We start from the raw sequence: 25,066 nt of genomic DNA, 5'->3' as shown, positions 1-25,066 counted from the left end.
TTTTCAGGATTAAATTCCATCTGCCACTTCTCAGTCCACCTCTGAAACCTATGTCTCTTTGCAGCCAACAAAAGCCCTCCTCACTATCCACAACTCCACCAATCTGCGTATTGTCTGCAAATTTACTGACCCACCCTTCAACTCCCTCATCCAAGTCATTAATGAAAATCACAAACAGCACAGGACCCAGAACTGATCCCTGCAGTATGCCACTGGTAACTGGGCTCCAGGCCGAATATTTGCCATCCACCACCACTCTGACTTCTATCGGTTAGCCAGTTTGTTATCCAACTGGCCAAATTTCCACCTATCCCATGCCTCCTTACTTTCTGCAAAAGCCTACCATGGGGAACCATATCAAATGCCTTACTAAAATACATACATCCCCTGCTTTACCTTCATCCACATGCTTGGTCACCTCCTCAAAGAATTTAATAAGACTTATGAGGCAAGACCTACCCCTCACAAATCTGTGCTGACTATCCCTAATCAAGCAGTGTCTTTCCAGATGCTCAGAAATCCTATCCCACAGTACCCTTTCCATTACTTTGCCTACCACCGAAGTAAGACTAACTGGCCTGTAATTTCTAGGGTTATCCCTATTCCCTTTTTTGAACAGGGGCACAACATTCGCCACTCTCCAATCCCCTGGTACCACCCCTGTTGACAGTGAGAACAAAAAGATAATTGCCGACAGCTCTGCAATTTCATCTCTTGCTTCCCATAGAATCCTTGGATATATCCCGTCAGGCCCGGGGGACTTGTCTATCCTCAAGTTTTTCAAAATGCCCAACATATCTTCCTTCCTAACAAGTATCTCCCCGAGCTTACCAGTCTGTTTCACACTTTCCTCTCCAACAATATGGCCCCCCTCATTCGTAAATACTGAAGAAAAGTACTCGTTCAAGACTCTATCTGTAGGCGAGGTCTGTAGTTTTTGGAAATGTTTTTTAATCTTCTACCATGAAGACAGGCAAAATATTGGTCCAGTGCCTCCGCCATCTGTGTCCCCCATTATTACCTCAGCAGTATCGTCTTCTAAAAGGCCAATATTTACTTCAGCTATTATCTTCCTCTTTATATACGTATAGATGCTTTTGGTATAAGTGTTTATATTTTCTGCTAGTTTCCTTTCATTGTTCATATTCGCTCTTTTTATTTTTCTTAGCATTTTGCTGAACCTTAAATTTCTCCCAATCCTGCAGCTTGCCACGAGCTTTTGCAGTATGGTATGTTTATTTTCTGCCTTCATGTCTTCCTTGTTTAGCCATGGAATGTTTTTCTCCTTTTTACAATTCCTCATCCTCTCAGGAATATACTTTAATGGAGAGTTATTTGCTATCTCTCTGAACATCGACCCATTGTTCCTCAACTGCCGTACACTCGAATATTTGGGCCAACTCTTTCCTCCGGCATGGACAATTACCTCTGCCCAACGCTAAACCTCTAGTATGGCTGTCTTCTCTCCTAATTTGTATTTAAAATTCTAGCATGCTGTGATCACGACTTCTGAGAGGATCCTTAACGATGAGACAATTTATCAACTATTCTTTATTACACAATACCAAATCTGAAATAGCCTGCTCCTGGTTGGCTCCAAAACATATTGCTCCAAGAAACATTGCCTCATACACTATGAAATGTCCCTCAAGGCTACCCTTGCCAATTTGATTAATCCAGTCAATATGTATATTAAAATCACCCATTACCAACGTGCTCTTCTCACAAGCCCTCATTATTTCTTGGTTTATACTATGCCCGACTTTGGAAGTATTGTTCGGAGGCCTGTAAATTACTCCTTTTTTTCTTTATTTCCTTTTTTTCTTTATTTCCAACCAGCTCGATTCAACATTTTGGCCCTTGGTGCCAATATAATTTCTTAAAATTGTCCGAGGGTGAGGTTACAGAATGGGGGATTAGGGCCTAGGTAGTGTTATCTTTCAAAAGGGGTCGGTGCGGAGTCGATGGGCCGAATGACCCCTTTCTGTACTGTAGGGATTCTGATTAATACAGTCTTGATGTCATGTTTAACCAATAAAGTAACCCCACCTTCTGTTCAATCCTGTCTATCCTTTTGGAATACTGAGTTACAATACAAGATGCTGTCAGGCCCACGACCTTTGTTGTCTTCAGTGCCTTCAGCTATTTCTGGCTATCAGAGTAAATTGAATTGGCTCAAGTTTGGCACATTTGATGTGGTGGTGGGGGGGGAAGGAAATTCAGGAGGCGGCAGGAATAGATCATGCACTTGGCACTCGTGACTGAAAATAGCTACCATTGCTTCAGTCCCAACTTCTCCATTGAACTCACTGAGGATGTCTGTGGAGTCTTTTCTCTGGTTAGTTGTTCAATTGTCCACCACCATTCATGTCTGGATGCTTGCAGGACTGTAGAGAATTGATGTGATTCTTTGGTTGTAGGACGGTTGAGCTCTGTTTGCTGTATATTGTTTCCACTGTTTAGCATTCATGCAAGTCATGTTGTAGCTTCACCAGGCTGGCAGTTCATTTTCAGATGCATCTTGGGTGCTGCCCTGGCATCCTTAGATGCACTCACAGAATTTCTGCAGTGAAGGCAATGGCCATTCTGCCCATCGAACCAGCATTGACCCCTCGAAAGAGCACTGTACCTAGGCCTGCTCCCCTACCCTATCCCCTTAATCCTGCACATTGATCATAGTTAAGCCACCCAAGCTGCACATCTTTGGATTGTGGGAGGAAACTGGAGGAAACCCACGCAGACACAGGGTGAATGCGCAAACGCCACACAGTGTCACCAAAGGCTGGAATCGAACCCGGGACCCTGGTACTATGATGCAGCAGTGCTAACCACCATGCCACTGAACCAGCGATAAACAGACGGCTTGATTGTAATGGTAAAGCGATGGCTATATCCAGGCATGAGGTTACAGATTATGATTGGATAAAACTCTGGTGTTGATGGCTCACAGCAGCTCATGGATGCCCGTTTTCAGCTGCTAGGTTTGTTCCGAATCGGTCTGATTCCACGTATGTGGTACCACACGGCATGATGAAGCGTATCCTCAGTGTGAAGGTGGGACTTTGTCCCCACAAGCACTGTGCTGTAGTCACTCCTTCCAATACTGTCACAAACAGATACACCAACAGGTGGATTGGTGAGAAAGAGGTCAAAAAGGTTTTTGCCTCTTTGTTCATTCATTCACCATCTGCTGCTAGTTCAGTCCATCAGATATGTCCCTTCAGAGTTCAGCCAGTGGTGATGCTACTAAGCTATTCTTGATGATGCACAATGAAGACCCACAGCCAGAGTACATTTTATGTCCTTGCTGCCCTCGGTGTTTCTTCCAAGTTGTGTTCATCATGGTGCAATCATCAGTATGTGGTATTCAATAATATATGATTATTATTCAGCTGGCTTTCTTGCCCATGTCTTACCTGATGCCTATGATTATGGGGTCTAGAGTCAATGAGGACAACTCCCTGGACCATTCCCTCCTGATTGTGTACTGTGCCAACACCACTGGTGGGTCTAGCCTGCCAGTTGGTCATGCTATACCCAAGGAATAACGATGGAGGCGTCTAGGACATTGTCTTTGAGACAATGTCAGCTGTTGCTTGACAAGTCAGTGGGACAGCTTTCCCAATTTTGGGAAGTCCTCAAATTTGCAGGATTGACTGGACAGAATATACCTTTTCCATTTCCAGTCCAGCCGGGTTATTTATTATTTAACTTTTCTCTAGTGGTTTGGGCAGCATGGTAGCAATGTGGATAGCACAATTGCTTCACAGGTCCAGGGTCCCAGGTTCGATTCCGGCTTGGGTCACTGTCTGTGCGGAGTCTGCGCATCCTCCCAGTGTGTGCGTGGGTTTCCTCCCACAGTCCAAAGATGTGCAGGTTAGGTGGATTGGCCGTGATAAATTGCCCTTAGTGTCCAAAATTGCCCTTAGTGTTGGGTGAGGTTACTGGGTTATGGGGATAGGGTGGAGGTGTTGACCTTGGGTAGGGTGTTCTTTCCAAGAGCCGGTGCAGACTCGATGGGCCGAATGGCCTCCTTCTGCACTGTAAATTCTATGAAACAGCTGGTGTTACACCATTTCAGTTACAAGTCAACTATACTGGAAAAGATATCTAGGCCATTTTGGGAAAAGACAACAGGTTTCCTTTGTTAGGAGTTCTGTAAAGACCGAGTAAATTTCCAAATGACCAACAGAGAATCAAACAGGGTTTCATGTTTTAAGTCTTTAACTGTAACAATGTAAAATGACCAGCTAAACATTTAGTAGGCAAGTACGCGAAACCACATAAAAAAGTACTCCTCATTGATATCCAAAACCAAAATGTAAGGTACTCCCCATTGACATCCAAAAATAAATAACACCAACATAGTTGACTCTTGCCCCGAAGTAGCCTAGCAAGCCACATCAGTTGTGTCAAACCATTCCAAAGAACGAACATTGTGACAACATCTCTGGATCAGGATCTCTGGTCCTGAAAATTTATTACAAACCACAAGCTCCCATTTCAGCAGAAATGAAGATTTAGTAACTTTGCAAAAACTTCTCTAATTTCTCTTTCTTAACCTCATCTGCTTTTCCCAATTTTTATTTCACTTTTTCCATATGATTCAAATCAAATTTAAACTTCCTGCCTTACAGAGTTGTAGACTCTGCATATCTGAGAATCTTTCAATTTTTTTTAAGAAATATTTTTATTGACGGCTTTTCGCATATCTATATAGAAATATCAGATAGCACAACAGTACACAGTAACAAAGCACAGGCCCATAACACCCCCGATACCACACCTTCAACTCTCCCAGTCTCCTTGCTTTTCCCCCCCCCTCATTATAAACAAACCTGTAACTGTAAACCCCCCCCCCCCCCCCACTGACATCTTAACTCACCTTGAAGTCGATAAATGCCTTCCTGGTGAGCCCCACCCTCCGTCTGCCGCAAGGCGTACTTGATCTTCTCCAGGTGCAGGAATTCTGCCAGGTCGCTCACCCATACCCCCACCAGCTCAGCAAAACCCGTTTCCAGGCTATCAGGGAGACAAAGGCCAAGACATCAGCCTCTCTCCCCACCTGGACTTCTGACACTCAAATATCGCCACCTCCAGAGTCGGGGCCCTCCCTACTTCCAGGATTTGACATAACATCTGAGAACCCCTGCCTGAACCCACTTAACTTTGGACATGTCCAGAACATGTGGATGTGATTCATCCCATTCCGCACACCTCCCAAACCTATCCTCCCTGCAAAGAACCGGCTCATCCTCGTCACATCATGTGCGCCTATGCACCACCTTAAATTGGATGAGGCATAATCTCACATTCAACAAGGGCGCGTTCACCCTTCGTAGGGCTACCTTCCACGTCCCGGGCCTCACGTCCCCAACCCCAAAAATCAGTCTGATGTTATAAAGGGCCTCATGTTTCCTGCCCTGTTGACAGGTCACAGGTGCCCTCTAGAGGGGGATGGCTGGATTAAAAAAACCTATCATTGGATATCATAGAATTTACAGTGCAGAAGGAGGCCATTCGGCCCATCGAGTCTGCACCAGCTCTTGGAAAGAGCACCCTACCCAAGGTCAACACCTCCACCCTATCCCCATAACCCAGTAACTCCACCCAACACCAAGGGCAATTTTGGGCCCTAAGGGCAATTTATCATGGCCAATCCACCTAACCTGCACATCTTTGGACTGTGGGAGGAAACCGGAGCACCCGGAGGAAACCCACGCACACACGGGGAGGATGTGCAGACTCCGCACAGACAGTGACCCAAGCCGGAATCGAACCTGGGACCCTGGAGCTGTGAAGCAATTGTGCTATCCAATTCCACTCAAAAGCCTGCAAAGACATTATGGGCAGCCATCAACATAGAATAGCCAGTTCTTTCCATCTAACAGCAACATCTGGACCAGTGAGTAATAAGGGAAGCCATACTGATGCTCCAACACCAGGAGCTTCTGCTGAAGCAGAGTCCACTTAAAATGGTGCAAAACAGACTGTTTCAGATACTCGTGTACTAATAAATCTAGTTGACCAGGTTGCATAAATAACTAGGCATGTGAACAACAAATAGAAAGGATGCTGATCAAGAGCAAAAAAACATATTTCCACACATGCAATATTAATGAACTACCACCCAGACAAGAATAGCACAGTTCACGTTCCAACCCTCTGAAAGGTTATACCTTCCTGCTTCACCCAAGCAGCTTGACGAGAGGTTTAAGCTCATTCTGATATGCAAATGCACACGGTTACCATGCTGTATTTCCACAATTTTATATAAATACTGTAAATACAAAAATCATCCCGTAGTGCCTGGCAAACCTGTATCTGTTAATTCTCAACCATAATTAAGAGTTAACAATTTGAGTTATAGCAGTACAAATAAAATGAAACGGCAGAGTCACCTTATAAGCAATTTAACAGAACTTACCATTAAAAACTTCATTGAATTCTCCTGGTGGAGCATGAATAATGAAGTTTGCTGCTATGCGCACCTGTAATTAAGAGAGACTTTATAATTAATTTTTATCCATAACTTACACTCAAGTTCAAAATAGCTCAAATTTTACATTGCTACAATTTCTAACAGAGAACAATTTTGATAGAAAATTAATACAGCAATTTTATCAAAATTCTTTATTGAATGAAATTAACCTTCCATTTTTTAAACCTTCCCCAGATTGTTGACTATTATAAAATAGCAAAAAGAGGAAAATGAATCAGTTTTCATTAACAGCCACTTTATTTTATTCCTTGCAATAATATTGAAAAGGTCTGATGCTCCACATTTATGATATTCTGCATATACCCAGAGAAGTCAAATTTTTGGAATCAATCTTTTAGGACAAAAGCCATGAAGTTGACTGTTACACAGATAACGTTTGAGGGCTTGATAGGCATGCTTCATTTGGGTTCATGTTAAATTCAGAACAATGGAATAGAGTAAAATCTAAAAATTGAAATGTCAGAATTTGATCACTTTAAAATTCAAATTGAAACAAAACATAAGAACAGAAGGACTAGGAGGCCCTTCGAGCCTGCTCCGTCATTCAATAAGATCACAGCTGATCATTTTGTGGACTCAGCTCCACTTATCCGCCTGCTCACCATAACCCTTAATTCCTTTACTGTTCGAAAATCCATCTATCTTTGCCGTAAAAATATTCCACGAGGTAGCTTCAACTGCTTCACTGGGCAGGGAATTCCCCACATTTACAATCCTATGGGTGAAGAGGTTCCTCCTCAACTCAGTCCTAAGTCTGCACACGCTTATTTTGAGGCTATGCTCCCTGGTTCTAGTTTCACATGCCAGTGCTTCTATCTTAACTATTCCCTTCATAATTTTATGTTTCTATCCAATCCTCCCTCATTCTTCTAAATTCCAATGAGTATAGTCTCAGTCTACTCAAGTCTCGCATCATATGCCTATCGTTTCAACTTCAGAATCAACCTAGTGAATTTCCTCTGCACCCCCTCCAGTGCCAGTACATCCTTTCTCAAGTTAGGAGACCAAACCAAGACAGTACTCTAGGTGTGGCCTCACCAGCATCCTATACAGCTGCAACATAACCCCGCTTTTAAACTCCATCCCTCTAGCAATGAAGGACACAATTCCATTTGCCCTCCTAATTACCTGCTGCACCTGCAAACCAACCTTTTGCAATTCATACACAAGGAGACCCAGGTCCCACTGGACTGCTGCATGCTGCAATTTTTTACCATTTAAACAATAGCCTGCTTTGGATGACCTCACATTTACCAACATTTTTGTACTCCATCGGCCAGACCCTTGCCCACTCACAAAGTGCCCATATCCCTCCGCAGACTACTCTACCACTCATCCTAGTGTCATCTGTGACCTTTGACACATTACACTTGGTCCTTTTACATCTATGTAAATTGTACATCTATGTAAATTGTAAACAAATACGATCGCAAAACAGAAGAAAAAAAATGAAAACCGCTTATTGTCACAAGTAGGCTTCAAATGAAGTTACTGTGAAAAGCCCCTAGTTGCCACATTCCAGCGCCTGTTCAGGCACACCAAGAGCCACTGATCGCCAACCAGAAAAATAGCCATTTATCCCCACACTTTTCTTTCTGTCAGTTAACCAATCCTTTATCCATGCTAATACATTACCCGTAAGATAAGGGGTGCACCCTTATCTTGTGCAACAGCCTTTTCGAATGCCTTCTGGAAATCCAGATACACCGCATCCACCAGTTCCCTTTGTCCATCACACTTGTAATGTCCTCAAAGAATTCCAATAAACTAGTTAAACATCTCCACATCCTAGTTAAACATGACCTGCCTTTCATGAACCTGTGCTGCGTCTCTCCAATGGGATAATTCCTATCCAGATGTCTCGCTATTTCTTCCTTGGTGATAAATTCAATAATTTTCCCCACTACCGAAGTGAAGCTAACCAGCCTATAATTACTAGTGTTTTGTCGACCTTTTTTTTAAAAAAAACAGCGGCGTCACATTTGCTGTTTTCCCATCTGCCGGAACCACCCCAGAGTCCAGTGAATTTTGGTAAATTACCACGAGCATTTTTTATTTCCCCCGCAATCTCTTTTCACACCCTGGGATGCATTCCATCAGAGCCAGGAGACTCGTCTACCTTTAGCCCCATTTGCTTGCCCAACACTATCTCCTTAGTGATAATGACAGTTTTAGATCCTCACCTGCCATAGCCTCCATGCCATCAATTATTAGCATGTTACTGGTGCCTCCCATTGTGAAGACCAACACAAAATACCTGTTCAATGCCTCAGCCATTTCCTCATTTCCCCTCATTAAAATCACCCTTCTTATGCCCTAAAAGACTAATGTTTACCATAGCCACACTTTTAAAAATATATTTGTAGAATGTTTTGCTATCTGTTTTGATATTCTGAGCTAGTTTACTCTCAATCTATCTTACTTTTTTGAGATGTTTTCATGGCTTTCTGTTGACCTTTAAAGATTTCTCAATTCTCAGGTTTCTCGCTAATCTTTGTCACTTTGTATGCATTTTCTTCAATTTGATACCCTCCTTTATTTCCTTAGACATCCATGGATGATTAGTACTTTTCCCACAGTCTTCCTTTTCACTGGTATATACTTTTGCTGAGCACTGAAAAATCACTTTAAAAGTCCTCCACTGTTCCTCAATTATCCCATCATAAAGTCTTTGCTCCCAGTCTACATTAGCCAACTCCTCCCATTGTAGTTTCCTTTAAGCACAAGACACTGGCATTGGATTTACCTTCCCATACTCTATCTGCATTTTAAATTCAACCACCTGGTGATCGCTCTGGTCGGATCCCCAACTAGGAGATCATTCATTATTCCTGTCTCATTGCACAGGACCAGATATTGGATAGCTTGTTCGTCGGTTCCATTACATACTGTTCAAGGAAACTGTTGCGGATACGTTGTATGAACTCCTCTGCGAGGCTGGTTCGACCAACCTGGTTTGACCAATCGACATGTCAATTAAAATTCCCCCATGACAACTGCCATACCATTTTTACATGCATACGATATTTTTTTGTTTATTGCCCGCTCAACATTGATGTTATTATTTGGTGGTCTATAGACTATGTCTATCAATGAACGTTTTTCCTTACTATGTCTAATTTCCACCCAAATAGATTCAGCCTTTTTCTCCATAGAACCTATAGTCATCTCTCACTACCGCCCTAATGTCATTCTTATATATCAGAGCCACATCACTTCCCCTACCTCCCTGTCTGTCCTTCCAAATAGTCTGATATCCCAGGATTTAACTCCCAGGCGTGACCACCCTGCAACTATACCTCTGTGATGGCCATTAAATCACACTCATTCAAGAAGATTTGTGCTGTCAACTCATTTACCTTGTTTTAAATGCTACAAGCATTCAAGTAAAGTGCCCTTATGCTGTTTTTGTAACCTTCTTTTTGAATCCTAACACCTCCAATAATAACATTTCCTGCGTACTTCCCTTTAACTTTTTTTCATAATTTTCCCTGTAGTTGAACCCTCTCCCCCCCCCCCAAGCTAACCTGCTGCTTTGCTTCTCATTAACCATTATTATTCCCGTAGTTTCATCCATTCTCTCCCCCCTCCCCCACTTGTTAAAGTCCTTGTGACCACGCTATTTATCCTTTCTGCTAGAATACTGGTCCCAGGTGAAGATCATCCTAAAGGTACAGATCCATCTTGTTCCAATACTGATACCAATGCCCGATGAAAAGGAACCTCTCTTTCCTGCACCATTCCTTTAACCATGCGTTTACTTCCCTAATTTTCTCATCCCTACACGAATTTGCATGTGGCTTGGGTAGTAATCCTGAGATTATAACCCTTGAGGTTCTTTAATTTAGTTCCCGGTGCCTGATAATCCCCTAACAGGTCCTCTTTCCTAGTCTTGCCCATGTTGTTTGTCCCAAAATGGACCACAACAACTGGATCCTCCCCTCTCCCAAATATCCTTTCAAGCCTGTAGGTAAATATTTTACCTACTAGTATCGACTTACATTAACATTTATAATTTACAATGAAATCAATCATGAACATCTCCAGGATTAGACTTTGGTTTGGAAGTCTTTGTTTGGGCTGTAAAATCCCTGAAAAGCTAGTGTCGCTTTTTGCATGAGGTAAATGAAAGATTATAGTTTCAAGCTGAAAATCAAGGGGTTGACATTTATAATAGTATATAGAGGGCAGCATGGTAGCACAGTGCTTAGCACTGTCACGTCACAGCTCCAGGCTCCGAGGTTGGATTCCCGGCTTGGGTCACTGTCTGTGCAGAGTCTGCATGTTCTCCCAGTGTCTATGTGGGTTTCCTCCGGGTGCTCCGGTTTCCTTCCACAGTCCAAAGATGAGCAGGTTAGGTGGATTGGCAATGCTAAATTACCCAGTGTCCAAAAAAAGGATAGGTGCGGCTACTGGGTCATGGGGATAGGATGGTGGTGTGGGCTTATATAGGGCACTCTTTCCAAGGGCCGGTGCAGACTCAATGGGCTGAATGGCCTCCTTCTGCACTGTAAATTCTATGATTACCATTACAATGCAATGCTACCTTAATTATACTCGTTTCCTTTGTTCTGTGTACTTTTTCAGTCAGATTCATAAACTTAGTACAGTTTATTGCCACTTTTGTCACCCTATATGCATACAGGCATAACACAACCTCGTCACAGTTCCATCTAAAAAACACTCAAAGGGTAAATATTGCTAATTAGCAGCTTGATGTTGGTTAGCATTCACAATTAAATTTTCCCTTCTGTTTCTCATTTCAGACAACCCATTCATGTATGTACATTGTTCCTTCCCTCACATTGCTGATTGCACAAGTTTAAAATCAACAGCTAGAGCTTGGACTCAAATCAGGAAACAAGTTGCAAATTAAATATCACAGTTCCAAGGACTGGAGTAAAGCAGCATCTGACCTCTAGCCAAGAAGAATGCACTGCCATGCTGGCAATATCACTTGGAAGAGGAGGAAAAAAGAACTTTCACTAATACAGCACCTTATAATCAGTCATTTACTTTAGCAGTTATGTTGTGAAGTAGGAAGTGCAGCAGCCAATTGACAAGATCAACATTTAAAAACAATGGTAATTTGACAATCCCATGTTAAGTAATGCTGATTGCAAGATACATATTGGCCAGGACACAAAGAAGACTACCTGCTCTTCTTTAATCAGTGCCATGGAATTTTTTACACCCATCTGAGTGGGCAGACTGGGTCTTGGTTTAATATCTCATCTGAAAGATGGCACTCCTCAGTCCTGCACAGAAATGTCAGTCTAAATGATGTGCTCAATGAGCAGGATTCAAACTCTTAACCTTCTGACCACAACCAAGCCATGATTAAAAGCTATGTCGCTATAGGAGTACCTGAGCGAGGGAAGGAACCGTGTCTAAGATGACCCATAGAAACAATGTGGAGTAGGCTATTTGGCCGCTTGAGCCTGTTCCACCACTCTTTATGATCTTGACTGATCAGAGACTCATGACCCTCAAAAAATCATCATCCCGGTCTTAAATGAGCGACACTTTATTTTTTAAACAGTGACTACTAGTCCTAAATTCTTCCAGAAGAAGAAACATCCTCTCCATATCCACCCTGTCAATACTCCTCGGGATTTAAAAAGGTTTCAATCAGGTTGCCTCCTACTCTTCAAAAGTCTAGTGATACAATCCGAACCTATCCAACCTTTCCTCGTAAGATAACCTGCTCATTCCTGATATTAGTCAGTAAACCTTCTCTGAACTGTCTCCAATGCACTTACATATTTCCTTAGATAAGGAGACGAATACTGCATACAATACTCCAGATGTGGTCTCGCAATGCCCTGTACAATTGAAGCATAACCTCACTACTTTTTAATCATCTCCCCTCATTCCAACATTCTATTAGCCTTCCTAATCACTTGCTGTACCTTGGTACCAGTCTTTTGTGATTCATGCACCAGGGCATTCAGATCCCTCTGCACCTCAGAACTCTGCAACCTCTTACCATTTAGATAATAAGCTTTTTTTATTTTTGCTGCCAAAATGGACAATTTTACATTTGTCCACATTATATTCCATTTCCAGAGTTTAGCACACTTACTTAATCTACTTATATTTCTTTGTAGCCTCCTTACACCCTCTTCACAATTTACTTGCCTACCTATCTTTGTGTTGTCAGCAAATTTAGCAAACATACCTTCAGCCCCTTCATCCAAGTCATTTATATAAATTGTATAAAGTTGAGATCCCAGCACAGATTTCTATGGCACATCACTTATCACTTCCTGCCAATCAGAAAAGACCCATTTATCCCAACTGTTTCCTGTTAGCTAGCCATTTTTAATCCATGCTAAAGTTACCCATTATGCTATGTGTTTTTATTTACCACAGTAACCTTTGATGTGACATCTTATCAAACACTTTCTGGAAATCTAAGCACAGCACACTCACCAGTTCCCCTTTATCCACAGCACATATGACTCCTTCAAAGAACTCAGTAAATTAGCAGTGCTTTAGCACTGCTGTCTCAGTGCCAGGAGCCCAGGTGAAATTTCAAACTTGGGTGACTGTGTGCCGTTTGCATGTTCTCCCCGTGTCTGTGTCCTCTGGGTGCCCTGGTTTCTATCCACATTCCAAAGATTTGGATAGGTGGATTGGCCATGCTAAATTGCCCCTTACTTTGCAAAGCTTAGATGGGGTTACAGGGATAATGCGGGGAAGTGGGTCTAGGTAGGGTGCTGTTTCGGCGGGTCAGTGCAGACCCAATAGGCCAAACTCCTTCACCACTATAGGGATTCTCTGATTGGCTAAACATGATTTCCCCTTCATAAAAACTGAGGCAAACCTTTTTCTGCATTTTGCAGACTGAGAGACATCTGTTTTTATCTTAATGCTGTTATTTTCCATGGCCTTAAATGAATTTAATTCCTTTGTAAGTTACTTGGCTATCCTCTTCAACCAGACAAGTGAGCCTTTAAGCTTGGTCCCTTTTCTCTGCATGAGTAATACTGCATTCAGAATCACTTTAAAAGGATGTTGATAGTTTCTCCACCGTCCTAGTTTCTCCACTGTCCAAGTCATACGTAAACCTGCCAAATTCACTGACGAGATTGCAAGCACATTATAACCTCATCCACAATTTCAGATTCAAGGCTTCACTCTGGATATCCCGAGTAAGAAGCTTACCTCAGATTCAATCTAATTGTGTCTCTCCCTGTCCTTTTCATACCTGTCCAATATCATCTTGATATTGGAATTCATATACACTAACATACAACAACCTTTCCGCCAAATACAGCATCTGCTAAGCAATTTATATTTTGAGGGCTGCACGGTAGCACAGTGGATAGCACTGTGGCTTTACAGCACCAGGGTCCTACTGAGTGACTGTCTGTGTGGAGTATGCACGTTCTCCCCGTGACTGTGTGGGTTTCCTCCGGGTGCTCAGGTTTCTTCCCACAGTCCAAAGACGTGCAGGTTAAGTGGGTTGCCCATGCTAAATTGCCCTTGATGTCCAAACAAAAAGGTTAGGAGGGGTTATGGGGATAGGATGGAAGTGAGGGCTTAAGTGGATCGATGCAGACTCAATGGGCCGAACGGCCTCCTTCTGCACTCTATGTTCTATCCCCATTAGGCCATTATACTCTACAAGCAAAACATTAAACAAAAAAAGTAAAATCAAACAAATATTGTTTTATATTTAAAGTGAAATTATCCATAAAGAAAATTTGAAGAATTTCAATGCAGATCAGGGTTCTGTGCCTTTGAGGACATACAACAACAGTGCAAAGACAAATACTTTTTCGAATGTGCCCCGATTTTAAAGTCAGTTGAATGGAACCAACACCCAAAGAAAAGAAAATCTGGGGATATCCCTCTCATTGCGTAAGTAAAAAAAAAAAACACCAGAAAAAAACATGTAAAACAAGAATGGAAGAAAATTGTCTGTGATTCCAAAATGTGTTAGGGGATAAGTTCACTCATGCCCAATTTAAAGCTGTCAAAGGAAACTGTTCCAAAAAGGGTGGGGTGTTGTGGGGGGGGGGGGGGGGGGGGGAAGAGAGAATCATTCATTTGAATTTCCTTTTCTGACCCAATTCAACTGCAGCACATTCACGACCAATTGTAATGATGCAACAATCACTGAAGCTACAACCTTATCTTTACCATAAGCTAAAATTCTATCAAGTTTCTTAAATAGCATGCATTTGTATCATGCATTTCATTACCTCAAATGTTTAAATGCAGTTGGCTGTACGTTCTTTAGAAGTGTAGTCATGTTGGGAAACAGGACACTCAATTTGCACATAGCAAGTTTCCACAAACAGTAATGAGATTACAAATAGATCATTTGAATTAGTGTGTTGTATGAGGGATAAATATTAGCCAGTACACAGGAATAACCCCTCTGTTCTTTGAATTGTGCCATGGGATCTGTTACATCAATATGTGTTGCAAACACCATCTGTTTAACATTTAAAGGAAAATCCAAACACCAAAACATTTTCTGCAAATACTTCCCATTTTCATAGTAGGTGCTAATTATGGATCATTTAGCCATCATAATCAGACCAAGATCAAAAACTTAGTAGCATAAACTTCATATCCTGCACACTGCTAGCCAGGTTAATCATGGATAAGTCCATAGATATCCTGTCATTAACTGAGCCATAATTATTGGCTCAAATGCAAATCTTTCTCCATCAAGGAGGCCTCCCCATCTCTCACTCCCCATTATTTGCTCCATCCAAATAGCTATAGTGAAACCTCAATCACCAAAACGTCCCTAATTCCTTTGGCAGAACCTTGCCCTGTTCCATCTCTCCCAACTCAAAAATCAATTTATCACTCTTCCAAAGCCCATGACAAGATGTTCTCCTCCATATCTTCTTTTGCCTAAATACTGATTTAATTCCTAATCCTTGATGACTTAAATCTTCACTTCATAAACGCCTCCCTCAATTTTGACTTGTCAGCCTAAATCATGAATTTGTACATCAAGCATCGGAGTTCGCCAAAACCAGGCACTTTTGTCAATAAGCTTCTTGATCTGAAGTACACACTTATTCTTAACTTCATGTCTAGACCCAGAAATCAAACAGAAAATCTTTACTCTGCACCTGGATTCCCATTTGAGTTTGGATATATCAGTAAACAAAATAACTTAACACTTACTGTGTGTTTTGCAAATTTCAGAGGTCAATGACTCACTGAAAATAAATACTTTTCAGCATCTAGCCAAATATAATTTCATATTTTATACCAAGTATAATGCTTCTAATGCTTTCATTCAAATTAAGCCCAACCCCTTCAGCAAAACAACATCTACTCCCTTTATCATTTAACAAAACTTTAAATCATATCACCTTCAAGTCTACACATCCAATGAACAAATGCCACTTTTCGGAGCCTGACAACAACCAAGAGCCATAAACATAGTTATAAGTCTGGGTTGGGCTCCTTTGGACCTTCTCTCAAGCACTCATTTCCGGAGGCCTGCCCTCAAGAATTTCTTCTTCAAACTTCCATTCTTCTCTTATTTAAAATCTTTATCAAAATCCATCTTTACTTGCAAGTCTTCCTTTAGCTTAATTTCTCTTCCTTGTCTCGAGGTTCCATTCGCTGTACTCCACTGTAAAGTGTTGTAGAGCAATCTGAATGCCAAAGGCACTATATAAATACACACCACTGTGACATTATTCTATTGTCTCACTACATGTGGTGGAAGATGAAACAGCATAGAAGCAATTAAGGTGAAGTTAAATACATAAATGAGGGAGGAAGGAATCTCCCCGTCTCTGCGTGGGTTTCCCCTGATGCTCCAGTTTCCTACCATAATCCAGGGATGTGGTTAGGTGGATTGGCCATGCTAAATTGCCCCTTAGTGTTCAAAAGGTTAGATGGGGTTACTGGGTTACGGAGATGGAATGGAGGTGTGGGCTTAAGTAAAGTATTCTTTCCAAGGGCCAGTGCAGACCCGAGGGGCCGAATAGCATCTTTCTACACTGTAATTTCTATGATTCTTTGATATGTTCACTTTTTTTTTCATTTTTGAGGTGGTTCAGGTGAAGCATCAACCCAAAAATGGTCTGCCTCTATATAATTAATTCCAGCCAGCTGAACAATCACAGAAACAGGCCATTTGGCCCAACAATTATATACCAGTCATTATGCTCCACACAATCCTCCCCTCGTCCCAATTAAGCAAACTCCAACATGTCCTTCTATTTCTTTCTGCCCCATATGATTATTTAGATTCTGCTATTTGCCTCAACTACTCATTTCGGCAGTGAGTTCTACATCCTAGCCAATTTCCAGGTAAAAATTTTTCCTTAATTCCCTACAGGTTTCACTATTTATGGCCATAAGATATAGGAGCAGAATGAGGCCATTCGACCCATCGAGTCTGCTCCGTCATGCATCCCATTTCTCATCCCCATTTTCCTGCCTGCTCCCCGTAATCCCTGATCCCCTTATTAATCAAGAACCTACCTATCTCAGTCTTAAAGACACTCAAGTGACTTCTGCTGCAAAGAGTTCACAGGTTCACCACCCTCTGGCTGAAGAAATTCCTCCTCATCTCCGTTTTAAAGGATCATCCCTACAGTCTGAGGCTATGCTCTCGGGTTCTAGTCTCTCCTACTGGTAGGCATATTTTCCCCGCGTCCACTCTATCTAGGCCTCTCAGTGTTCTGCAAGTTTGAATGAGATTCTACCTCCCTCCCTCCTTCTGAACTTCATCGAGTACAGACTTGGAGTCCTCAATCACTCCTCATTTGACAAGCCCTTCATTCCTGGGATTGTGAACGTCCTCTGGACTCGCTCCAAGGCCAGCACATGCATCCTTCGATACAGGGCCCAAAATTGCTAAATATGTCAAATGGAGTCTGACCAAAGCCGAATACAGCCTCAGCAGTACATCCCTGCTCTTGTATTCTAGCTAGCCCTCTCAAAAACGTAACATTGCATTTGCGTTCCTAACTGCCAACTAAACCTGCATGTTAATCTGAAGAGAATACTGAACTAGGGCTCCCAAGTCCCTTTGGGTTTCAGATTTCCGAAGCCCTTCCCCATTTAGAAAATAGTCTATGCCTCTATTCTTCCCACCAAAGTGCATAACCTCACACTTTTAAACATTATATTCCATCTGCCACTTCTTTGCCCATTCTCCTAGCCTGTCCAAGTCCTTCTGCAGCCTCCCCACTTCCCCAACACTACCTGTCCCTCTGCATATCTTTGTATCATCTGCAAACTTAGCAACAATGCCCTCAGTTCATTCTTCCAAATCGATAATGTATACAGCGAATAGTTTTGGTCTCAACACTGACCCCTGTAGAACACCACGAGTAATCGGCTGCCATCCTGAAAAAAAGACACCCTTTCTCTACTCTCTGCCTTCTGATAGTCATCCAATCCTCTATCCATGGCAGTACCTTGCCCCTAACACTAAGGTCTCTCTTATTTAGCAGCCTCCTTTACAGCACCTCATCAAAGGCCTTCAGGAAATCAAAATAGATTACGTCCACTCGCTCTCCCTTGTCACCTCTTCATTCTAACAGATTTGTCAGGCGTGACCTTCCTTTGACGAATCTGTGCAGACTCAGCCCTGTTTTACATGCCCTTCCAAGTAATCTGCAATCTCAACCTTAATAATGGACTCTAAAATCTTACCAAGGACCGAAGTCAGGCTTAAGGGGCCTATAAATTCCCATCTTCTGCCTCCCTCTCTCCCTTAAACAGGGGTGTTACATTCGCCATTTTCCAGTGCTCTGGGACCCTACCCAATTCCAGTGATTCTTGAAAGATTGCCACCAATGCCTCCACAATCTCCTCGAATATCTCTTTCAGAACCCTGGGGTGTAGTCCATCTGATTTATCCACCTTCAGACCTTTCAGCTTCCCCAACACCCAGCTTTGGTCTCACCCGCAAGTGGAAACATCTTCTACATGTCTACGGTCCCTACTCTGATTTCTAATATTGTGGCCAGCTTGCTATCCATTTTGCAACTGCTGTCTCATACCACCACCTACCTCAGTCATGAGCCTTACCTTATAACGGATTTTTAAAAATCCATCTACGTCCACTATAGTACCCCTATGTAACCCTCTGGTTAATTCTTCAAATAATTCAATCAGGTTGGCAACACCGCTCTTTTGGGATCTGTGCTGACAGTTATATTTGTCATTTCTAGAGATTTTCTAATACATCTGCGAGTAAGGGTTCCAATATCTTTCCTGTCACAACCTTAAACTAATTGGCTGAAGGTTCACTAGATTAGCTATCCACAGGAATCACATTAGCTATCTGCCAGTCATTACTCCTTTTTCTAATTTTTAATGTACATGGCATAGTGCCCCTGCTTTCGCTTCCCTAACGTTGAATATGTTCAGATACAGTCATCCTGACCATGGATTTTATTCTCTAAGCTTTATTAGTTTATCAATTACCTACCTTCTACAAACAAATCAAACATCTCACCTAATTTCAAAATGGGCATGGTCTGCATACTACAAATGTTTGAACTTTCTGGATGTTGGGGAAGGAAAGAGAAATTACTGATCAATTAAAACTCAAAAGTGTACATATGTCAACATTAGACAAATGATGCTTGCCACAACAATCAAATCAACTTGCCACGGTTTATAACTGAAGAATGGATATTTAAATAAGATGCCTGCAAGAGTGGAACCATAACTATACACGAGTTACTACTTATTTGGTAACTTAATTTGTCACCTCAAAATCTTGACATATCACAACATATGACAGGCTAGAATAACACCCCATCATTAAATATAGGCATACTCCAAGTCTGGAAAGACTACATCAAATACTGCTAGGTGGTTCAGCGCATTTCATGTGAGCATATGAAATTTCACACATTCACTGAACTCTAATGCTTCAAACCCCATATCCAGTCCATCACTATGACAGCTTACTACCTTGTGCCTTTCTCACTGTTACTGAAACTGTCATCTACTCATTTGCCATCTCCATACTGGACTTTTCCCAATGCTCAGCTCTCATCTCAAGTTCTAACCTGCATGAACTCTGACTCATCTGAAACTCAGTCATTTTATACTATTCCACTCATTGATTACCCAAATCTTCCTGATCTCATTAAATACACAAATTTCCCATATAGCCTCCCTAACCTTTCTAGCCTTGTTTTGTTTCTATTGGTAGCTGAGCCTTCAACCCCCTTTTCGGCACATAATCTGTCAACATCACCTTTAAAAATCTGATCTAAAGGATACCTTCTCAACAGCATCCCCATACCCCTTCAGATTCCAAGCCATTGTCATTTTTATGCACAGTGAGAAATACAAAGTAGCACTGCCTCAACCTCAAACTTTCAAAACTTTTGTGCAGGTACCTTTATAATGCGCAAGAATGAACCTTTCAAAAAAAGTATCAATCCCTACTCAGTTTACTCCTTTCTAACCCATTTTTACATCCAATTTGCTCTAATTCCCCTAACTTTATACCTTTAAACTTCTCTGATGACCCGTTGTCAAAAATTTTCCTATGGTCTATGCATAGTACATCCACTCCTTTCCTCCTATCTACAGCATGTTAGCTCAGGAATTCTTTGTGGTTCGTCAATCACTACTATTCCCTCATGCTGGCCATTTCTATTTTCTCCAATCAAATTTATGGTGATTTCATCCTCAATTGAAAGACTCAAATTTTCTCTACCACAAAATATTAACTTATCTGATCTGCAATTACTGGATTATACCTTTAAAATACTGATACCACATTGTCTGTCAGAAGACCAGAGTGTGGCCAATCACTGTTTTGAAATGATTGAGTACTGCAAATTTCCTCCCTCTGGGTCTGCAGATGAATCCCGTGAGACCTTATTGCTTTGTTTTCCTTTAGCTTATATTCCCTTTTATCATAATACTGTTCATCTCACTCAACCACTTTAGAATTCACTTCTCCAATATCCTTCCCTAAAGACAAATGACATATTACATAGATACATAGAATTTACAGTGCAGAAGGAGGCCATTCGGCCCATCGAGTCTGCACCGGCTCTTGGAAAGAGCACCCTACTCCCTATCCAAGGTCAACACCTCCACCCTATCCCCATTACCGAGTAACCCCACCCAACACTAAGGGCAATTTATCATGGCCAATTCACCTAACCCGCACATCTTTGGACTGTGGGAGGAAACCGGAGCACCCGGAGGAAACCCACGCACACACGGGGAGGATGTGCAGACTCCGCACAGACAGTGACCCAAGCCGGAATCGAACCTGGGACCCTGGAGCTGTGAAGCGATTGTGCTATCCACAAGGCTACCGTGCTGCCCGTACATCCGTATACCTGTATACTCAGATACATCCGCAGTTTTTTCATCTATAGGTGTCAATCTTCTCCTCTTTGGGATCACACCTCACTGATATTTGGCAAATACTTGTTCCTTTAGATGTTTTCTGAAAATTCTTCCTACTCCTTCTTACCTTTCCTTATTCATTTAATAACCTCACTATTCTCTCATTCTACCTTACTGATTTTCATTATACTCAAGCACGGTAGCAGAGTGCTTAGCACAATTGCTTCACAGCTCCAGGGTCCCCAGGTTCGATTCCTTTCTTGGGTCACTGTCTGTGCGGAGTCTGCACGTTCTCCCAGTGTGTGCGTGGGTTTCCTCCGGGTATTCCGGCTTCCTCCCACAGTTCAAAGATGTGCAGGTTAGGTAGATTGGCCATGCTAAATTGCCCATGTCCAAAATTTCCAGTAGTGTTGGGTAGGGATACTGGGTTATGGGGATAGGGTGGAGGTGTGGGCTTGGATAGGGTGCTCTTCCCAAGAGCCGGTGCAGACTCGATGGGCCGAATGGCCTCCTTCTGCACTGTAAATTCTATGAAAAACAAATTCTATGCAGGACCATCATAGGTCTTCTTTAACCTTTGTAGGTTCCTAACTCTAATTAATAAACTAACATTGCTTTTTTTTTAATCACATTTTATTCAAACTTGTATCAAAGTAGGTTACAGCAAATAAACACCCCGGGAAACATTCTTCCCAACAATCAACTATACAGTTTGTACAGATGTTTTTCCTTTTGCACCTCCCCCCTCCGCATCACAACCCCCCCCCCAACGATGAACAGCTCCTCAAACACGGTCACAAACATCCGCCACCTTTTCTCAAACTCCCCTGCTGAGCCCCTCAACACATACTTCATTTTCTCTAGCCACAGGAAGCCATACAGGTCACCCAACCATGCTGCTACCCCTGGTGGCGATGCCAACCGCCACTCCAGCAAAATTTGTCGCCGTGCAATCAGAGAGGCGAAGGCCAAGACATCGGCCTTCCACTTCTCCATGAGCTCCGGCTTCTCTGAAACACCAAATATCGCCACCAAAAGGTCGCTCCCTCCTCCACTATCCTGGCTAGGACCGTGAACACTTCCGCCCAGAATCTTCCCAATTTTTCACAACCTCAAAACATGTGCGCATGATTCGCTGGCCCCCACCCACACCTCTCACACTCATCTGCTACCCCCTGAAAGAACCCACTCATTCTCGCCCGAGTTATATGCACCCTGTGCACCACCTTAAAATGTATCAGGCTCATCCTTGCACAAGAGGGGGTCCCATTTACCCTTCGCAGTGCCTCATTCCATACTCCCCAATTGATCTCCATTCCCAACTCTGCTTCCCATTTCTCCTTGATCTTCAACACCTGCTCGCCTCCCTGCTCCCCCAGACACTTGTAAATATCCCCAATTATTTCCTCCCCTTCCATATCCGGAAGTAGCAGTCACTCCAGCAGGGTGTATCCCGGCAATCTAGGGAACCCCTTCCAGATCTTTCGTGCAAAGTCCCTAACCTGTAGATACCTGAACTCACTACCCCTCTCCCTTAGCTCCTCCAGACTGGCGAACCCTTCCTCCAAATATAAATCCCTCACCTTGACCAGCCCCACTTCCCTCCACCTCCTGTATGCTCTATCCATTCCCCCCGACTCAAACCCATGATTCTCGCTCAGTGGCGTTAGCACCAACATCCCTTCCACCCGAAAATGTCTCCTCAGCTGATTCCATATCTTCACCGTGGACTGCACCACTGGGCTCCCTGAATACCTACTCGGAGCCATCGGCAATGTTGCCGTCACCATAGCCCTCAAACTAGACCCCTTACAAGATTCCTCCTCCATCATAACCCATTCTACCCCTTCTCCTTCCCACCACCGCCGCACCTTGTCCACATTCGCTACCCAATAATAATGAAGCAAGTTTGGCAACGCCAACCCCCCACCCCTGCTGCCTCTGTAGCAGGGTCCTCTCCACCCTCGGCACCTTCCCCGCCCATACAAAGTCAGAGATGATTGTATTCCAATAAACTAACATTGCTAATGGAATATACACTATTCGGGGTGGTTTAGCACTGTGGGCTAAATAGCTGGCTTCTAATGCAGAACAAGGCAGCAGCGCAGGCTAAATTCCCATACCAGCCTCCCCGAACAGGCGCCGGAATGTGGCGACTAGGGGCTTTTCACAGTAACTTCATTGAAGCCTACTTGTGACAATAAGCGATTATTATTATTACTTAACATGCAACCTGGCAATCCCAATTTAAAAAGATTCCACTGTTGCTCTCGAGTCCTGTGCACCAATTTCTCTTTCCATCTTACATCAGCCAATGTGCTCAACTTTCTAAAATCTGCCCTGATCCAGCCCAGTGATCTAATCTTTGTTCTAACTTTTTTCCTTCCTAATTGGATCTTATATTATGGTCACTATTCCAGGATGCTCACCCTTACTTACATCATAGAACATAGAACAGTACAGCACAGAACAGGCCCTTCGGCCCTCGATGTTGTGCCGAGCAATGATCACCCTACTCAAACCCACACATCCACCCTATACCCGTAACCCAACAACCCTGGGACCCTGGAGCTGTGAAGCATTTATGCTAACCACCATGCTACCGTGCTGCCCTCATCTAGGGTCTAACTGATCTATTTGTTACTCATAACCAGATCTAACAATGTTTCTTTCCTTGTTGGCTGCTAATGCAATTCTACCCATACTTGACGAATTTCATTGCCTTTTCTCCATTTCCTCTCATTGTCTCAATTAAAATCTTTCAGACTAATTTTGAAGTACCTGCGCATTCCCCTAATCTGACTTCCCTCTTTAATTTTATTCTCACTCTCTATATATCATACATCCCTAATAATGTAACAAGGCCTTTTTAGAGTCATTAAGCTCCATCCTTAATAACCATGATTTTTCTAGTGATGTTATAAAGACTAGATGTTTCATCAATAACTACCTTTGGTTTTCCCAGTCCTTACATCCTACTTTTTGCAAACATGTATCTGAAATAAAAGATTTGCCATGCGTTTTTGCCCAAGCCACCCCTTACCTGCCACATTTGTGCCCAAGATGGCAGATGGAATAAAATGCGGAAAAATGGGTAATCCAATTTAGAAGGAACAAGTATGCAAAATGTTTCCTAAATGGTAAGAAATTAGAACGTCTAGATGTACAAAAGAACCTGGGTGTCCTTGTCCATAAATCACTGAAGGCGAGCAGGCAGGTGCAGCAAGCTATTAGGAAGGTTAATGGAATGTTAGTCAAGTACAAGAGTGAGAGATCTTGCTTCAATTGTATACGAGCTTGGTTAGACTGCACCTGGAGTACTGCATGCAGTTTTGGTCCCCTTACTTCAGAAAGATATCGCCATAGAGGGAGTGCAACGAAGATTTACCAGATGTGTTCCAGGGATGACGAGTCTGTCTTATGAAGAGATTTTGGGCAAACTGGGCCTGTATTCTCTTGAGTTTTGAAAAATGAGAGGTGGTCTCATTGAAACCTACAAAGTACTTAAAAGAATAAACACGGTCGATGTTTCTGTTCATTGGGGTGTCTGGAACCACAGGGCAGTTTCAAAATAAGGGGGCTGCCACTTGGGACCGAGATGAGGAGAAATCTCTTTATCCAGAAGGTTGTGAATCTTTGGAATTCTCTACCTCATGGGGGCTGTGGAAGCTCAGTCATTTGTGCATGTTTAAAGCAGAGACTAATATATTTCTGATTAACAATAATGTAAAGGGTTATGGGGATTGTGGGTGTAAAACGCATTGGCATGTCCAATCAGCAATGATCATATTAAATGCCAGAGCAAGCTCGATGGGCTGAATGGCCTACTCGTTCATTTGATTTTATTCCTCTACTCCACTTCCTTCTGGTAAATTGCATTCCACATTATCTTTCTTTGCCTCTGCTCTATTAGTTGATCCCATTTGGTTTTAGTTTTCTAACCTAGCTTAAATAGTTCATCAATTCCCTATTTAACCATAGTGCCTGTGCATTAGCACCCTGACTGTTTACAACAAAACTGACACACATTAGCCATATACAAATTTTTCTTGTTTTCTTGTCCTATTTTACCTCATGGCTGAGACAATAAAATTAAGGCTACCGCCCTTAAGATCCAGTTATGCTTATTTTCTATCTAAATTTACCTGCAGACCTTTCCTTACCTACATGATTATGATAACTAGTGTGTTGTCTCACATCTGACACAATCTTTTCCAGTCTATTTAATGCGTG

General features: G+C 42.5%; 1 protein-coding gene across 1 annotated transcript in view; it reads right to left on the bottom strand.

Moving 5' to 3' along the window:
- Positions 1–25,066, bottom strand: part of LOC119954886 (F-actin-capping protein subunit alpha-2) — a 50,982-nt gene that overhangs the window by 21,592 nt on the left and 4,324 nt on the right. The window contains exon 2 of the mRNA XM_038780513.1: positions 6,428–6,491. Coding sequence (XP_038636441.1) covers positions 6,428–6,491 — 64 coding nt within the window. The remainder of the gene's footprint in view (positions 1–6,427; positions 6,492–25,066) is intronic.

This window comes from Scyliorhinus canicula, chromosome 20 (genome assembly GCF_902713615.1).
Source record: "Scyliorhinus canicula chromosome 20, sScyCan1.1, whole genome shotgun sequence".
Taxonomy (NCBI): Eukaryota; Metazoa; Chordata; class Chondrichthyes; order Carcharhiniformes; family Scyliorhinidae; genus Scyliorhinus; species Scyliorhinus canicula.
This window is presented reverse-complemented; position numbering and strand designations above follow the sequence as displayed.